We start from the raw sequence: 15,514 nt of genomic DNA on the forward strand, positions 1-15,514 counted from the left end.
CTAATCAATGGAGCACTGAATTTCTAAACTTCTAAAATGTAACGCCTCATTTAAAAACTACACAAGTACATATAATGGTCAGGGATCAACATAAACCTCTCTTCTCTTTCTATTTGATTTTAATCAACTCTGCAGTGTCTCCAAGTCCAAGAAAAACTCCAGCATAGAGCGGCTGATTGAATGTGGTCTGGACTCTGTGGAGGAGAGTCATGGTTTCAGAGACGCTGTAGAAAGACAGAATACCTGCTCTGTGATCCAGGTACACTCCTATTGTGGAGGACCGAGGACCTGAAAGGATGGTTTGTACTTTGTTGTGAAAAAATTTGTTACTGTTTGTGTCACAACGTAATGCCCAGGATTTGTCATTCCATCCAAATCCACATTCATCTGAACTCCCTGCTCTACTGATATTCTTGTATGTGACTGCTACACAAACTGCTCTACCTCTCCACTCCACCTCCCAGTAACAACGTCCAGTCAGATTCTCTCTACTCAGGACCTGACACCATGCAGTGAATCTGTCTGGATGATCAGAATAAGACTGTTGTTGTTCCATTCTTGTTGCTTTTCTGTTCCCCCCAGATAATAACAGATGTGTGTTTGCTGTGTTTGGATCCAGTGTGATTTCACGTGAATATTTTAAGAATCCAGCTCTGGTCTTTAGCTCTGGTGGTGACAGTAAAACATCCACTTCAGTGAGTGTCAGTGAGATGTTTGTCCATTCCTCTGTGAGAATGTCCTGTAGTTTATCTCTGGTCTCTGACACAGCTGCTGTCACATCCTCAAAGTACCTCAGAGGACGAATATTGATGCTGGATGAGTGTGTAGACTCACTGAGTGCTGACAGTGAGGGGTAGTTGTGTAGAAACTGGTTGTGATCCTCTATGTGTGAGAGCTGCTCCAGCTCGCCGTCTTTCCTCTTCAGCTCAGTGATCTCCTGCTCCAGCTTCTCCTGAAGCTCTTTGACTCGACTCATTTCAGTTTCCTGCTGGGATCTGACCTGCTGCTTCACATCAGAGCTTCTTTTCTGGATGAGACGGATCAGCTCAGTAAACATCTTCTCACTGTGCTCCACTGCTTTATCAGCAGAGCCATTGATGGCCTCCACCTCCTGTTGAAGCAGCTTCACATCTTTCTCTCGCTCCTGGATTCTCTGCTGGATGTTTACTCGTCTCATCTCGAGCTCCTTCTGCTTCTCAGTCCTTTCTGCTGCAGCTGGGACTGTTTCATGGCCTTTATGTTTATCCATTGTGCAGAGATAACAGATACTCTGCTGATCAGTACAACAGAAAATCTTCATCACCTCATCATGACGAGAGCAGATGTTCTCCTGGAGCTTCTTTGAGGGGGCCACCAGCTTGTGTTTCTTTAATGGAGCTGCATCATAGTGAGGTTGGAGGTGTTTCTCACAGTAAGAGGCTGGACAAGATAAACAGGACTTGATGGCTTTCAGCTTCCTCCCAGTGCAGACATCACAGGCCACATATTCAGGTCCAGCATAGCAGAGATCAGCTGGAGCAGCTTGGAGTCCAGTCGTCTTCAGCTGCTCCACTAAAGCTGCTAACATGGTGTTTTTCTCCAGGACAGGCCTCGGTGTGAAAGTCTTCCTGCACTGAGGGCAGCTGTGGATTCCCTTCCTGTCCTCTTCATCAAAGTGCGTTTTAATACAGTTCATGCAGTAGCTGTGTCCACAGGGAATAGCCACCGGATCCTTCAGTAGATCCAAACAGATGGAACAAGAGAAGGTTTCTTGGTCCAGCTGAACTCCTTTCTGTGCCATTTCTCCTCTCAGTGTCAGTGACTGTGTGAGTTTCTCTTTCTTATAACTGAAACTAGTCTGAACTCTGATCTCAACAACATGTGTTTCTGCAGTGAATGGAGCCTGTCAGCTCTTACAGGTCACCACATGTTGGTTACACCCATGTTCAACGTGCAGATCCGAAGGGAAGGGAACGAGGAAACACATTGACAGAGAGGAGGTGCTGTGTTTAAGAGCAGGAAGAAAAGGGAGGGTTATCAGGCTGTGCTTCACTCCAGGAAGAGGAGCGGTTTGAGAGCAATACTGTGTGTTTAACCCTTTTATTTACCACTCATCTCAACTTTTAAGCTTGTTAACCCTTTCTTTTATATAAATAAATGTAAAAAAACATCCAGCATTAATGAACACTGGACATAAACATCATGGTTTTAGTCACATGATCAGATTCTAAAGCCGCAGCTGTCACAACAGCAGAGGCTGCTGCATTAATAAATGACATATGCTGGCTAACATAACTGTGAATATAAAATACCTGATGACCACAACATTGCAGTTTGTTAAACGTTCTTTTATTTACAAATTTTAAAGATGCCGTTTTCCACTTGCCACATTTCTTTAGCACTCTCCACTCTTTTCCTTGCAACATCTTTAAAAGGGGGATATAATTACATGAAGATGTGAGGTGTGTGAGTCAGCCTCCCCAGACCCCATGCCCTGAACTCACAGCTCCACATCTCACCTGCAGCTAAGCCACAAATCAAACCCCATCAAATACCCCATCCCCCATCTTAGGCCGGGGAGCCACTCACTCCAGTGAAATGGCCCGATGTGGTCCATGCCAATGTGCTCAAATGGGATCTCCATTGATGATAATGGGTGCAATAGCGCATTTGGAATGGCTGGCTGGTTAATCAACTGACATTCCGGGCAGGACTCATACCATCGGTGCACATCTGCATGGCCAGCAAATAAAATCAGGCCATTATTCGCTCCCAACTTTTTTCTAAATTCCCATATGCCCCGCCATCGGGTTATAATCAGCCACTTGGAAAATAATTTCTCAGCAGCTTTTAGGCACCAACAACTGGTTATTTTCCTTTTCTGTGTGAGTGTCACGACTCAGTGCACCCTATCTTTAATCAATACAAAATGCAGGTCGATCTGTGCTGCCTCACGGTGTACAATATGACTGGGGCCTGACGACAAGGCCTGGGCCCGGGTCCTCAGGAGAAGGCTCTACCATCTTCTTCTCCCCAGGGTCAGCGCTGCTGAGTGCAGCACAGACGCTACACGCCGCTAAAGGTTGTGAACTCATCCCCAAACATTGCCCCGACAGGTTATTAAACCCCGGGGAATCTGCTGCTAACTGCAGCCTTTACTCTAGGTGTTTTTTCCTTTTATTTATTTTGCAGCGGTACTATGGGATATTCTTGTATGTCCCCATGCACACACCTAACCACCAACCACACTGCCTCAGCAATGGTTTAGTGAATCAGGGGCTGCATTCATCCGGTTTCTACCAAGGCCTGGCATATACCCTCTTGGCACCTTGCCAGTACACTGTATTCCCTCTCAGACCCAGGGAGGGTGTTTAAGGGCTAGGGAAAAAGAGCAGAGGGAAGCAGGTTAGTGCCAGTTGGTGGCCCCTGCTCCGTGGCAGTGGGCTGCAGTGGTGATTTGCCCCGAAGTCTCCTCTGTGGAGCCCCTGCTGCCTCACTCGGCCACAAAGAGATGAAAACTTCGGCCAAGGTCACAGAAGCGTCCAGGCTGGCTGGCTGATGGCAATGTGACCTACTGTGCAGTCTATGCATGAAGCTGCACAATTAACTGCTCCATCAAGATCAGCTCCATCCGGTCCTCTGGCTTACTTACTTCACCTGAACCAGAAGAACCAAGCAATTAAGCTTTTTAAAGTCATGTATTTTCTTTACTAATATTGTCTTTAATTTGGGGAGTAAGTAGTTGTGAAAATGACTTTAGAACTTTTCAATTTTTTTATTTAACCTTTATTTAACCAGTGTTAATATCAACACATCACCCAGTTCTTTTGATTCCTCAGAGGCATCCGAGGGAAGACAAAACACTGCTCAGTAGACCATTTAACACTTTATTACTTCTAGAAGGGAGATGCTCCCTGCACGACACGCTCCCATGGATCTCAAAGTGTCTGACTATTTCTCACATTCTTATAGCTTCAGCCCCCCTCCAGACTAAGCATTCACATTCTTTCTGTCTTACGGCGTCTAAGTGATGGCCTTGGCTTCCTGTTTTATCTCCTCCTGATGAGATGGGGCAAAAAACCTCTACGGTATGTTCTGTTCTCTTTGTAATCAGAAAAGGAAGGCCATAATTCTACACAAACAGCATTTCTTATAACTCAGCAGTATAGTCTAGAGATGCTTTTTGAGTAAAGGTTTAACTACAGCCACCTTGAAGGCCTGTGGTACATAGCCGATTATTAGAGATAGGTTGATCATATTTAAGATCGAAGCATTAATTAATGGCAGGACTTCTTTGAGCAGTTTTGTAGGAATGGGGTCTAAAAGACACGTTGATGGTTTGGAGGAAGTAATTATTGAAGTTAACTCAGAAAGATCAATTGGAGAAAAAGAGTCTAACTTAACATCAATGGTACTAAGAGTAGCTGTAGATAATATTACATCTGTGGGATGATTATTGGTCATTTTTTCTCTAATGATAAAAATTTTATTTGTGAAGAAGTTCATGAAGTCATTACTAGTTAATGTTAAAGGGATTGTTAGCTCAACAGAGCTCTGACTGTTTGTCAGCCTGGCTACAGTGCTGAAGAGAAACCTGGGGTTGTTCTTATTTTCTTCAATCAGTGACGAATAGTAAGATGTTCTGGCTTTGCGGAGGGCTTTCTTATAAAGCAGCAAACTATTTCTCCAGGCTAAATGATGATCCTCTAAATTTGTGACACGCCATTTCCTCTCCAGCTTACGAGTCATCTGCTTTAGGGTACGTGTTTGAAAATTATACCGCGGAGTCAGGCACTTCTGATTTGAGGCCTTAGTTTACAACATACAGTATCCAGAGTCATACGTAGTGAGGAGGTAAAATTATTAACAAGATAATCGATCTCTGTTGGGGTAGCGTTCAGATAGCTGCTCTACTCTGTGTTGGTACAGGGCATTGAAGATGATAACAGTGGGTGGATTATATTCTTAAACTTAGTTACAGCGCTTTCAGAAAGACATCTACTTTGATAAAATCTACTCTCCACCGCTGTGTAATCAATTATTGTAAATGTAAATGTTATCAGGAAATGATCAGACAGGAGAGGGTTTTCAGAAAACACTGTTAAATGTTCAGTTTCTATGCCATATGTTAAAACAAGATCTAGAGTGTGATTAAAGTGGTGGGTGGGTTCTTTTAACAATAACAATAACAGATTAAGTGCCATGTTGAGGCTGTCATTTTTAGCATCTACATGGATGTTAAAATCACCTACAATAATTATTTTATTTGAGCTCAGAACTAAATTAGATAAAAAGTCTGAGAAATCAGACAGAAACTCTGTGCAAGGCCCAGGTGGACGATAGATGATAACAAGTAAGACTGGTTTCTGAGTTTTACAGCTGGGGTGGACGAGGCTAAGCATCAGGCTTTCAAATGAATTAAAAGTATGTCTGGGTCTTTGGTTGATTAATAGGCTGGTGTGAAAAATTGCTGCCACACCGCCCCCTCGGCCTGTGCTTCGAGGTTTCTGGTAGTTAGAATGACTCGGGGGTGTTGATTCATTTAAACTAACATAATCATCCTGCTGCAACCAGGTTTCTGTAAGGCAGAGTAAATCAATTTGCTGATCAATTATTAAGTCATGTACTAACAGAGACTTGGAGGAGAGAGACCTAATATTTAATAATCCACATTTCACTGTTTTACTCTTTGGTTCAGATGTGGATACTGTACTGTTCCTTCTTTGTAATTGTTTATGTTTAAGTTGTTTGTTGCTGGTTTTTAGTTTGTTTTTTGTCTTTTTGGAAGCTGACACAGTCTCTATGGAGATGGGTTTTTGGGTGGGTAGCAGGAGGAGAGAAGCTGCAGAGAGGCGTGTAAGACTGCAACTCTGCTTCCTGGTCCCAACTCTGGATAGTCATATTTTGGGGGGTTTAATAAATTTGTCCATATTTCTAGAAATGAGAGCTGCTCCATCCAAAGTGGGATGGATGCCGTCTCTCAAGGCCAGGTTTCCTCCAGAATGTTTGCCAATTATCTATGAAGCCCACATCGTTTCTGGGACACCACTCAGACAGCCAGCAATTTAAGGAGAACATGCGGCTAAACATGTCACTCCTGGTCTGATTGGGGAGGGGACCAGAGAAAACTACAGAGTCCGACATTGTTTTGGCAAAGTTACACACCGATTCGATATTGATTTTAGTGACCTCCGATTGGCGTAACCGGGTGTCATTACTGCCGACGTGAATTATGATTTTACTGAATTTACGTTTACCCTTAACCAGCAGTTTTAAATTCCCTTCAAAGTCGCCTGCTCTGGCCCCTGGAAGACAATTGACTATGGTTGCCGGTGTCTCTAGCTTCACATGTCTGAGAACAGAATCACCAATTACCAGAGTTTGACCCCCGGCGGGTGTGTCGCCGAGTGGGGAAAAACGGTTAGACACATGAAGAGGTTGGTGGTGTACCTGGGACTTCTGTTTAGGACTATGCTTCCTCCTCACTGTCACCCAGCTGCCCTCTTTCCCCAGCTGCTTGGGGTCTGCCGGGGAGCAGCTAGCGGGGCCTACGCTATCTTCGGCTGCACCAGCTACAGGGGCCTGGCTAGCTACGGGTGAATGAAGGGTGCGAAGCCGAGTCTCCAATTCAGTAATACTGGCCTCCAGAGCTGCAAATATGCTACATTTGTTACAGATATCATTACTGCTAAAGGAGGCCGAGGAGTAACTAAACATCTGACACAATGAGCAAGAAAGTGCAGGAGGGACAGGTGAAGTAGCCATGGTGCTAACGAGTCGGCTACAAGCTAAGCTAAGCTAGCGAAACAGTACAGAGACAGCGAGTGAATACTTTGGCTATAAATTAGGTAGTGAGTACACAGAAAGTGTGCTTCGGATGAAGCACGTGAAGATTATACTATGAAAAAAAGAATGTATTTAAAAGTTTTTAATTAAATTCTTATATCCAGGTTCTTCCTTTTTGCTGCCATCGTCCTCTCCTCCTTTCAGGTCCTCGCAGCGCAGCCTTACCGCTTCTAAAACTAAACAGAGCTCCCTGAAAGGCACAGCCAATCACATTGGCCATATTTTTCACAGGAGGTAGGACTCCAGTAGAGAACGTAATTTAACTCTTTCTGCACCGCTAGGTGAATGAGACGTTGACAGATCGTTTTTTTTGTCTTTGTATCAGGTTTGTTTTTCTTTACTTGAAGAGATCAAATTATAGGTGGGGACAATTCAATAGTCGCTGGATATTGGTGGGGACATGTCCCTTCCATCCATGCCAAATCTACACCCTTGCTCTGCAGATCTGAAGTATTAAGCTGGATGCGTATAATATAGTCTGTTATTTTGGCACTCACACGTCACACACAGTTTTGTTTAAAACAACTTCTGCGCTACATTCTGCCTAGTTCCACTTCCTGTCTGCATCCTGTTCTTTTGCAGCTCTGCACAAAGCGTCCTATTCTGCACAGTTTCCTGTCTTGCTCAGCAATCTTTGACCTTTCACACACTTTATGACTGAAAGCTGGCCTGTTTTACTATACTGGCGTACATAAAGAGCAAGTTAACAATCAGCATCCTCTATCTTATCTTTCTTATCTATCTTATCGTTATCTATCATTAACACATAGAAGCATCATTAGCAGCATGGGTATCTTGGGCAAGATACCTACCAACCTGGTCCACCACCTTAGTTACAGCCACACACTGAAACTTATTTTAAAGTATATCAGGAAATTCAGTGTATCGACTCTGGTCAAAAGAACGCCTCGTACTGATGTCCACAATTCTTTTTTATTCCTCTCACAATCATGGAGCGCTGTGAAAACTAGAAACAAGTAAAATAATATCAATAGCACATATGACATCCATCTCAACCAGTTATTACGCGCTTCTGGTGTCATGGCAACCCACACAAACATTTTAGCGTCAGCTACATTCAGTATGGTCACTTGTTATTGTTAGCCCCTTCCCAACCACTTCTGTCACAATTTCAGTGCAATTAGTTCAATATGTACACCAACATGCCAGAGGGCCAAGGAATGTTAAGACTTCAAACCTGCCTACAACTCATCCTTCTCGTTTTGCTTACTGCCCTCTGCTGGTGGACCACCTGCACTACCACAGATCTTACTGATAATGGATTGAACCACCTCCTCAAGATCCTTCTTCTTGGTCTGGAAGTCATCCTGGTCAGCATCTTGGTGGGACTCCAACCACTCAATGTTCTCCTCCACTGCCTTCTCAATGGATTCAATCTGGTTCTTCAGGGAGTATGCGTAGCCTTCCAGCTCATTGTGAGCATTGATCCTCTCCTTCAGCTTCCTGTCTTCTTCAGCAAAGTGCTCGGCGTCATTCACCATGCGTTTGATGTCCTCAGGTGTTAGCCAGTTCTGGTCAGTTATGATCTTGTTCTTGTTGCCTGTGGCCTTGTCCTCAGCAGTGACACATAAAATGCCATTGATATTAATCTCAAAGGTGACTTCAATCTGCGGTACTTCACGAGGAGCAGGAGGGATGCCAGTCAGATCAAAGGTAGCCAGGAAATGGTTGTCTTTGGTCAAAGGATGCTCACCTAAAAAAAAGAAAAAGAAAAACAGTCACAATTAGACTTGTGGAACGTTAAATTCCAGTGTCACACATGTCTTGTCATTGGATTATTTTTATAAAAACACTATTTGGCAACTTTAAAAAAACAAAATCCAAGCTCTTACCTTCATAGACTTTGATGGTGACAGCTGTCTGGTTATCAGAGGGTGTAGTAAATATCTTGGCTTCTTTGATGGGCACCACTGTGTTCCTGGGTATCAGCTTGATCATTACTCCCCCAACTGTTTCGATACCAAGGGTCATAGGGCACACATCCATAAGAAGCACATTACCTGCAAGTGAAGGAAAAGGTTTAGTTAACATTTGATCACATTTGAAAGCTCAACCCTATTTAATAAAATATTTGTAAGAGTCATGACTCACCAGTGTCCTCCTCTCCAGAAAGCACACCAGCCTGCACAGCAGTTCCGTATGCCACAGCCTCATCAGGGTTAATGCCTCTACATGGCTCTTTGCCATTGAAAAACTCCTTCACCAGCTGCTGGATTTTGGGGATACGGGTGGAGCCTCCAACCAGGACAATCTCATCAATGTCAGACTTGTTAAATTCAGCATCTTTCAGCACTATCTGTACAGGCTTCAGGGTGGACTGGAACAGGTCCTGGGTTTTAAAGAACACACAAGTTAAAAAGCTTGTTCAACCGCTTTTGCATTAGGATTTGATACATAATATTTTCAAAACCGAATTAATATCTTACCCTGTTCAGCTCCTCAAACTTGGAACGAGTCAGGGTCTCAGAGAAGTCTTGTCCCTTAAAGAAGTACTCAATCTCAATGCGGGCTTGGTGCTGGGCAGACAGTGCCCTCTTTGCCTTCTCAACCTCGCGACGCAGCTTCTGCACAGCACAGTTGTCTTTGTGCACATCTTTGCCAGTCTTCTTCTTGTACAGCTCAAAAAAGTGCTCCATGACACGCTGGTCAAAGTCCTCACCTCCCAGATGAGTGTCACCATTGGTGGCTATCACTTGGAATGCACCGTTGTCAATGGTTAGAATAGAAACATCAAAGCTGCCACCGCCCAGATCGAAGACAAGAATGTTCTTCGCTCCATCCTTCTTGTCCAGGCCATAAGCAATACCAGCAGCAGTTCTAAAGAATACAGTAAGAATTTATTTTTCAATGGGAGGGCAGGGACATTGTTTTGCAGTTTCAAATTGCAGATGACCAAATTCATTTTTGACTGGATGCTTACGCCTCATTGATGATTCTCACAACATTCAGACCAGCAATTGTACCAGCATCCTTAGTGGCCAGGCGCTGGGCATCATTGAAGTAGGTTGGGACAGTGACCACAGCATGTGTGACCTGAGGAAAAAGAATAAAGTTAGATATTATGATAGACCATTTAACTCTTTAACCCTGTAAGACCTACCATAGAGCCAAGTCCGCAACAGCTTAACTTTATATTTTTACATGCTGTAGTGCAATTTTTGGGAATATTTCAAGTTGCTATTGTGACTACAAGAAAAGAATTATTAGCTTAGATGAGAGGTTCCAGCAGTAGATCAGAGGAATAGGGAAGGATCTGTCTGTGTGTTTCAGTTTGGTTTAGTTATAGACCTGAGAATGTGTGCAGGGGCGGATCTAGAAGGGTGGCATGGGGTGGCAAGTGCCACCCTAAAATGATTCCGTGCCACCCCAGTTTTGCATATGACAGTGTTGTTTATTAAAATAAGATAGCATTAACAGTTTGAGCGTAGTTACAGTCAACAGTGAATATAAATGCTAAAACTGAATATATTGGATAGTGTCCTCCCCCCCCCACACCATTAACAAATGGTTCAGCCCATAGCAGGACTGACTTTTTTCTTGTTTTCAGTAGCAAGCGATGCTTCTGATTGTGCCAGAGCACATTTTGAACAACACCGTGGGAATTTCAGATTTTACACAGGTGGTTGGATGTTACACTCTGGAAATGGAAGGAAGGTGAGTGTTTTTAGCCCTCTGTGGTCCACGGACACGCTGCACCTCCAAATCACATGACTGATCTAAGCTGACATAGCAACATGCTGTCTCTCAACAAGAGTCTCTATTTAAGTCCACATTGAAAGTTCAGACTTTAAAGTTTTTAAATTTTAATTACAGGCCAGTAAATCCAGAGTTATGATAATATACATAAGCCATTGTGTGTGTTTTAAACGTTTTCTAAGGACAGCGCGAAAACAGTAAAGAAAGGAAAAAAGCCACCTCTTTCCTATCGGTGGAAAAATGCACCATGTCGACCAATTAAAAAAAAGTCAACATGTGGGATTTGGTTGCTTAGGAAGAGGGAAAAGTTTGGGGAGTGACGGTAACGCCAGCGAGACAGAGCTTGCGAGCGAGAGAGAGAGAGAGTTTTTAGATGTGGGAGATTTGTGACGTTTAGTGTGGAGTGTATACTTTTGTGTTGTCTTGTGTAGCTATTCTGTTGTGTAGTCGTCTTGTTTTGTGTGTCAGTGAGGGTACTAATGAATGTCACAGAGGCACATTTGCAACGTAAACACTGTCACGAAGTAGAAAACCAGCAGAGTGATACACCGCCTGTTGTCAGGCCTCCCTGTGCTGTTCTTCTCTGTCTTTTGGTGGACAAACTTTTTTTTACTGGCACACATCATTTGTGAGGCATCTTATTGTGAAACCTGATTGTTCTCTCATTTTAGTTTTAGTAATATTTTTAAATGGTTGTACAAAATGAAAGAAACAGCAGGTGTATTGGCTGCATTTTTAGATAAATAGTTGTATATGTTTACAAAATGTACAATTTATATTTGCATTTCAAGTTGTAAAAATTTACTCAACATGTCTGTGGGGTTTTATTTTTACAGTAAAAAATACTGCTAGGATTTTAAGTTCTTTGTGTGATTTCAGATCAGTAGTACTAATGCAGTGTGTCAGTGAAAAAACAACTAAATTCAGTTGAGCTGAAAAGAATGATACCAAACAAGGCAAGGGGAAAAAAATAAAATGAAACAATTTGAGGGTGAAATACAAACGTAAACTCCAAAGGAGTCAAAAATGGCCGGTTGTATTTCAGACCTCAGTGGGTTAATCCAACAAATCATGAAAAATTAGGTTTAAATTTTTGTTCATGACAGTGCAGATTTCTGACATTTTGTGTAATTTAACATGTAACAATGTGATTTGTTTTCTAACAAAAAACAGTCACATACACAGAGACACACACACAGTGCTTTAACTGTTATGACGCACACACAATCACACGCACAGTCACTCACATGGACTCACATAAACACACAGGTACACGCACATAAAGGTACTCACGTGCTCGCACATACATACACAAACACAGAGTTTACAACACACTATGTGGGGTCACAGGAAATTTATTTTGAGTGTCTTCACAGCTTTATTTTTGAGATACACCAACTTTTAAATACTGTGGAAAAATCGGAAATAAATATTGCATTGCAAATTTGCAAAAAAACAGGATGTTCACCAAAATAAATTATTTCCAACAGTGCAATTTGAGGTCTAAGCATCCCTAAAACTAAAAAAAAAAAGGAAAAAGTCAAACATGACTTTTAAAAACACCAGTAGAGGCTTATAAATGCCTTAAAGGGAAAAACTATGTTACCCACAAAATATGACGTCACTTCTGGTTTTGGGCAGGTAATGATGAACATGCTATAATTGGCGCTGACGTCTTTCCAAAATGGGAAGTGCTATGGTATATGGTATATAGCTGATGGGATTGGCAAATTGTGTTTCTGGAATATAATGTTTTATTGCTGCAAGTGCTTTTTACGCAATCTTTGCTTAGCCATATTTGGAAGGAAACTGAGGACAAGTTGCATACTTACAATGCATAAGATGTAAGTACAACTCCTCCGGTTTCATATGTATAAATAAAAAAAACACAAACATTGCGCTAGCTTATGTGGTTGCAGTGCTACTGGGATTTAAAAATGGTTAAGCTAAACAGAGCGTCCCCACTCTTATCGCTCTTAATTAGCCCATAAAGGGGTTAATTAAGATTTACCTTTTCCCTGATTTAGAATCTCTGACATTTTTGTACCTTCTCGCCAAGGTAAGCCTCAGCAGTCTCCTTCATCTTAGTCAGCACCATAGCACAGACCTCCTCAGGAGCAAAGGTCTTAACTTGGCCACCACCAATGTCAACCTGGATATGGGGCTTGCTCTTCTTCTCAGTAAACTTCACAGGAATATACAACAATATTAATTTAACATTTCCCTTAAACATGACCCAAAGAACCAACAAGTTTTACTTTCAGTTTACAAGCTCACCTTGAATGGCAGGTACTTGATGTCCGACATCATTAGCCTTGTCTGGGCTCAAACTCTGCTGCAGGTCCATAACCCAAACAATCACAGTGGCATGCCTGAGAGTAACAAACTGTCTAAATTCTTTCATCTGTAATAAAATGATCAGCGTTGCTGCTGGTGTAACAGTTAAGTTAAACATCGAGGCATCCATGAAAATGGAATTTGTTAAACTTAATGGAGTTAGAAGTTAGCAATGAGTTAGCTTGCTAGTTACCAACTAAATATAATATAGCCTGTCCTCACTGAAAGATTTCTGAAAGAAATTAAGACGTACAGCTCTGCTATTACTTCAGACATAAATGAAGACAGTAAAGTAAACAGCAGTGGCGTTTGTAGGGTTACTTAGTTTGGCTAGCTGACAGTGTTCCCTCTAATTTGTCATGTGTTTGAGCGAACACACAAACTCCCTGAGCGGTCCCGTGGACCACTGTGAGCAACATTAGATTTGTGCACTGTGGTCACGCCAGCATTGAATCCATCCAAGTTACATGGTTTATTAAAAGAATCAAATTACAGCATTTACATTTATGTTAGACCAGGATCTTTTTCTACGTAGCTGACGGCTGGTAACTGTGCAGGGGCGGATCTAGCAAAGTTTAGCCAGGGGGGCCGATAGGGCATGAACAGAGAAAAGGGGGCACAAAGACATACTTTTCTTTCTTATTCTCATTTAAAATGTCGAGCTTTTAATAAATAATTATCCGAATCTCACACCCAAAGTTTTAATCTGATGTAAAATGTATAGAAGTCCATTACTGTTGTCAGATTATAATATTATTTTATGCCATGTTAGACCCTTAATTAAAGATGGTGAATTATTATGTAGTTTTAGTTTGCATTATTCTCCTGAATTAGAAGAAGGTGATAACTATTGCATTTGTTAAGCTGAGTTGCATTACATTAGACTGCTGGTTGATTGTGAATGAATGATATTGTTTTATGATGCATTATACTGCTGAGTTATGAGAAATACTGTTTGCAGAAAGTCATCGCCTTATTTGTCTGATTAGAAGAGAACAGAACATACTGGAGTTTTCTGCCCCATCTCAGCAGGAGCAGATAAACAGGGAGCCAAGGTCGTAGCTTAGGCACTGTGTGAGAGAAAGAATGTGAATGTTTAGGCTTTTATGATTAGGTGGGGGCCACTAGAGGCTATAAGAGTTTGATCAATGCTCCACCATTTTGAGATCTGATGCTGTCTGCGTACGGTGTCCATCTCCCACGCGTGTGATCATTAAAATCATCGTTTGACTCAACCCGGCCGGACCAGTGTTGTTATTGTGGTTTTTCCTCTTGTATCCATCCCCAATATTTGAATCCGTAACACTGTATATAGTAACTATTAAGTCTAATATACCCTAGTAAGCTATAGTACTTTTTCCTTTGGGAAGATACCATCTGTGCAGTCTGCAATTTTGTTGAAGAAAGATGTTGAATCTATTTAATTATTCTTGAAAAATAACTGATTTCTGTGTATTTTTTTTTTTTTCACACTGCATCAAATTATAGTTGATTATGTCAATTAAGCATCATGAGGTGGAGGGTGGGGGGTGGGGTTCCCTATTTTTTTTCTTTTTTTTTTGCTGGGAGTTTTAGAACCCTATTAGTTAGGTTGCTTAATATTTCTGCTAAGTACTCTTTAAAATACCAGAATAGGGAGGATGGAGCAGGTTTAAGTTTATTAGATTGATCAGTTTTGCTGAACTATGAAATATTTTGGGTGCAGTGTATTTTTTGCATACAGGTATAACAGAATAGCTTTAGTGTTTTGCTTTTTTTAAACTGGAGTATGAACTTATACAAAAAGCAGCAAGATATTAAAAAAACTGTTTTATTGATTAAAGAATACACTATATTGGATTCATATCAGTATCGGCAGATATCCAAATTTATGATATCGGTATCGGTATCGGACATAAAAAAGTGGTATCGTGCCATCTCTAATAAAGACCAATGTTGGGCAATTAATTTTATAGTTACTTCTTCAAAAAATTAACTGAATTATGCAAACAACAAAGTTTTTTTGCAGCTGTTTACCTAAAAATGCAGCAAAGGCATTTTTAAACAAACATTTCAAAATATTTACAGAACAATCAGCTGTTCTGCATCAAATTTGATGCCACACAAATTATTTGTGCCACTTCAAAAAATAATTTCTGTCCACTATGAGATGAAGGAGAACAACAGCCTGATACCTGCAGGCCTGACAACAGGAGATGTATCACTCCTGTAACACCTGTAACATTCAGCAGTCGCCTCATTGTTCTGACACACACAACAAAACTGGTTTGGGCTTTTCTCAGAGGCGCTTTCGAGCGTTTTCCTTGTAAAATGCCGTTTTTATATAAAATACACACAACGATAGTATTCAGGAAGAAAACCAAACATTGCATATATTTTTATCATAAGTCTGGTTTTACGTGGCCTATCAACACAATTTAAAAAATGATATAAAGTCCACACTTTTTACGTTAGTCGTTCCGTCTGTCTTCACTCCACATCAGCCGTTTTGCTAGCTAAAACACCGCTGTGGGCACATAAGGGCACTGTCATAGCCTGTCAACGACGTTGATTCGCCCAGTATATACAAATGTGAATTGCGTGATTGGCTGGACTATGGGATAAAGGGGCATCGTTCTGATTCCATATGGGAGCA

At 41.6% G+C, this 15,514-nt stretch overlaps 1 protein-coding gene and 1 pseudogene across 1 annotated transcript; both read right to left on the minus strand.

Moving 5' to 3' along the window:
• Window positions 1-792: 792 nt before the first annotated feature.
• LOC146389460 (tripartite motif-containing protein 29-like) lies at window positions 793-1,810 on the minus strand (annotated as a pseudogene).
• Window positions 1,811-8,027: 6,217 nt separating this feature from the next.
• On the minus strand, window positions 8,028-12,849 carry LOC146389461 (endoplasmic reticulum chaperone BiP-like). Its single transcript, XM_084914540.1, has 7 exons — window positions 12,820-12,849; window positions 12,590-12,727; window positions 9,767-9,879; window positions 9,273-9,663; window positions 8,938-9,175; window positions 8,679-8,846; window positions 8,028-8,539 (listed from the first exon to the last, which is right to left on the minus strand). The coding sequence occupies exons 1-7, from the start codon at window positions 12,847-12,849 to the stop codon at window positions 8,028-8,030; spliced, it is 1,590 nt and encodes a 529-aa protein (XP_084770666.1).
• Between the last annotated feature and the right edge of the window lie 2,665 nt (window positions 12,850-15,514).

Source organism: Perissodus microlepis, chromosome 3, assembly GCF_051167445.1.
Source record: "Perissodus microlepis isolate ML-2025 ecotype Zambia chromosome 3, ASM5116744v1, whole genome shotgun sequence".
Lineage (NCBI taxonomy): Eukaryota > Metazoa > Chordata > Actinopteri > Cichliformes > Cichlidae > Perissodus > Perissodus microlepis.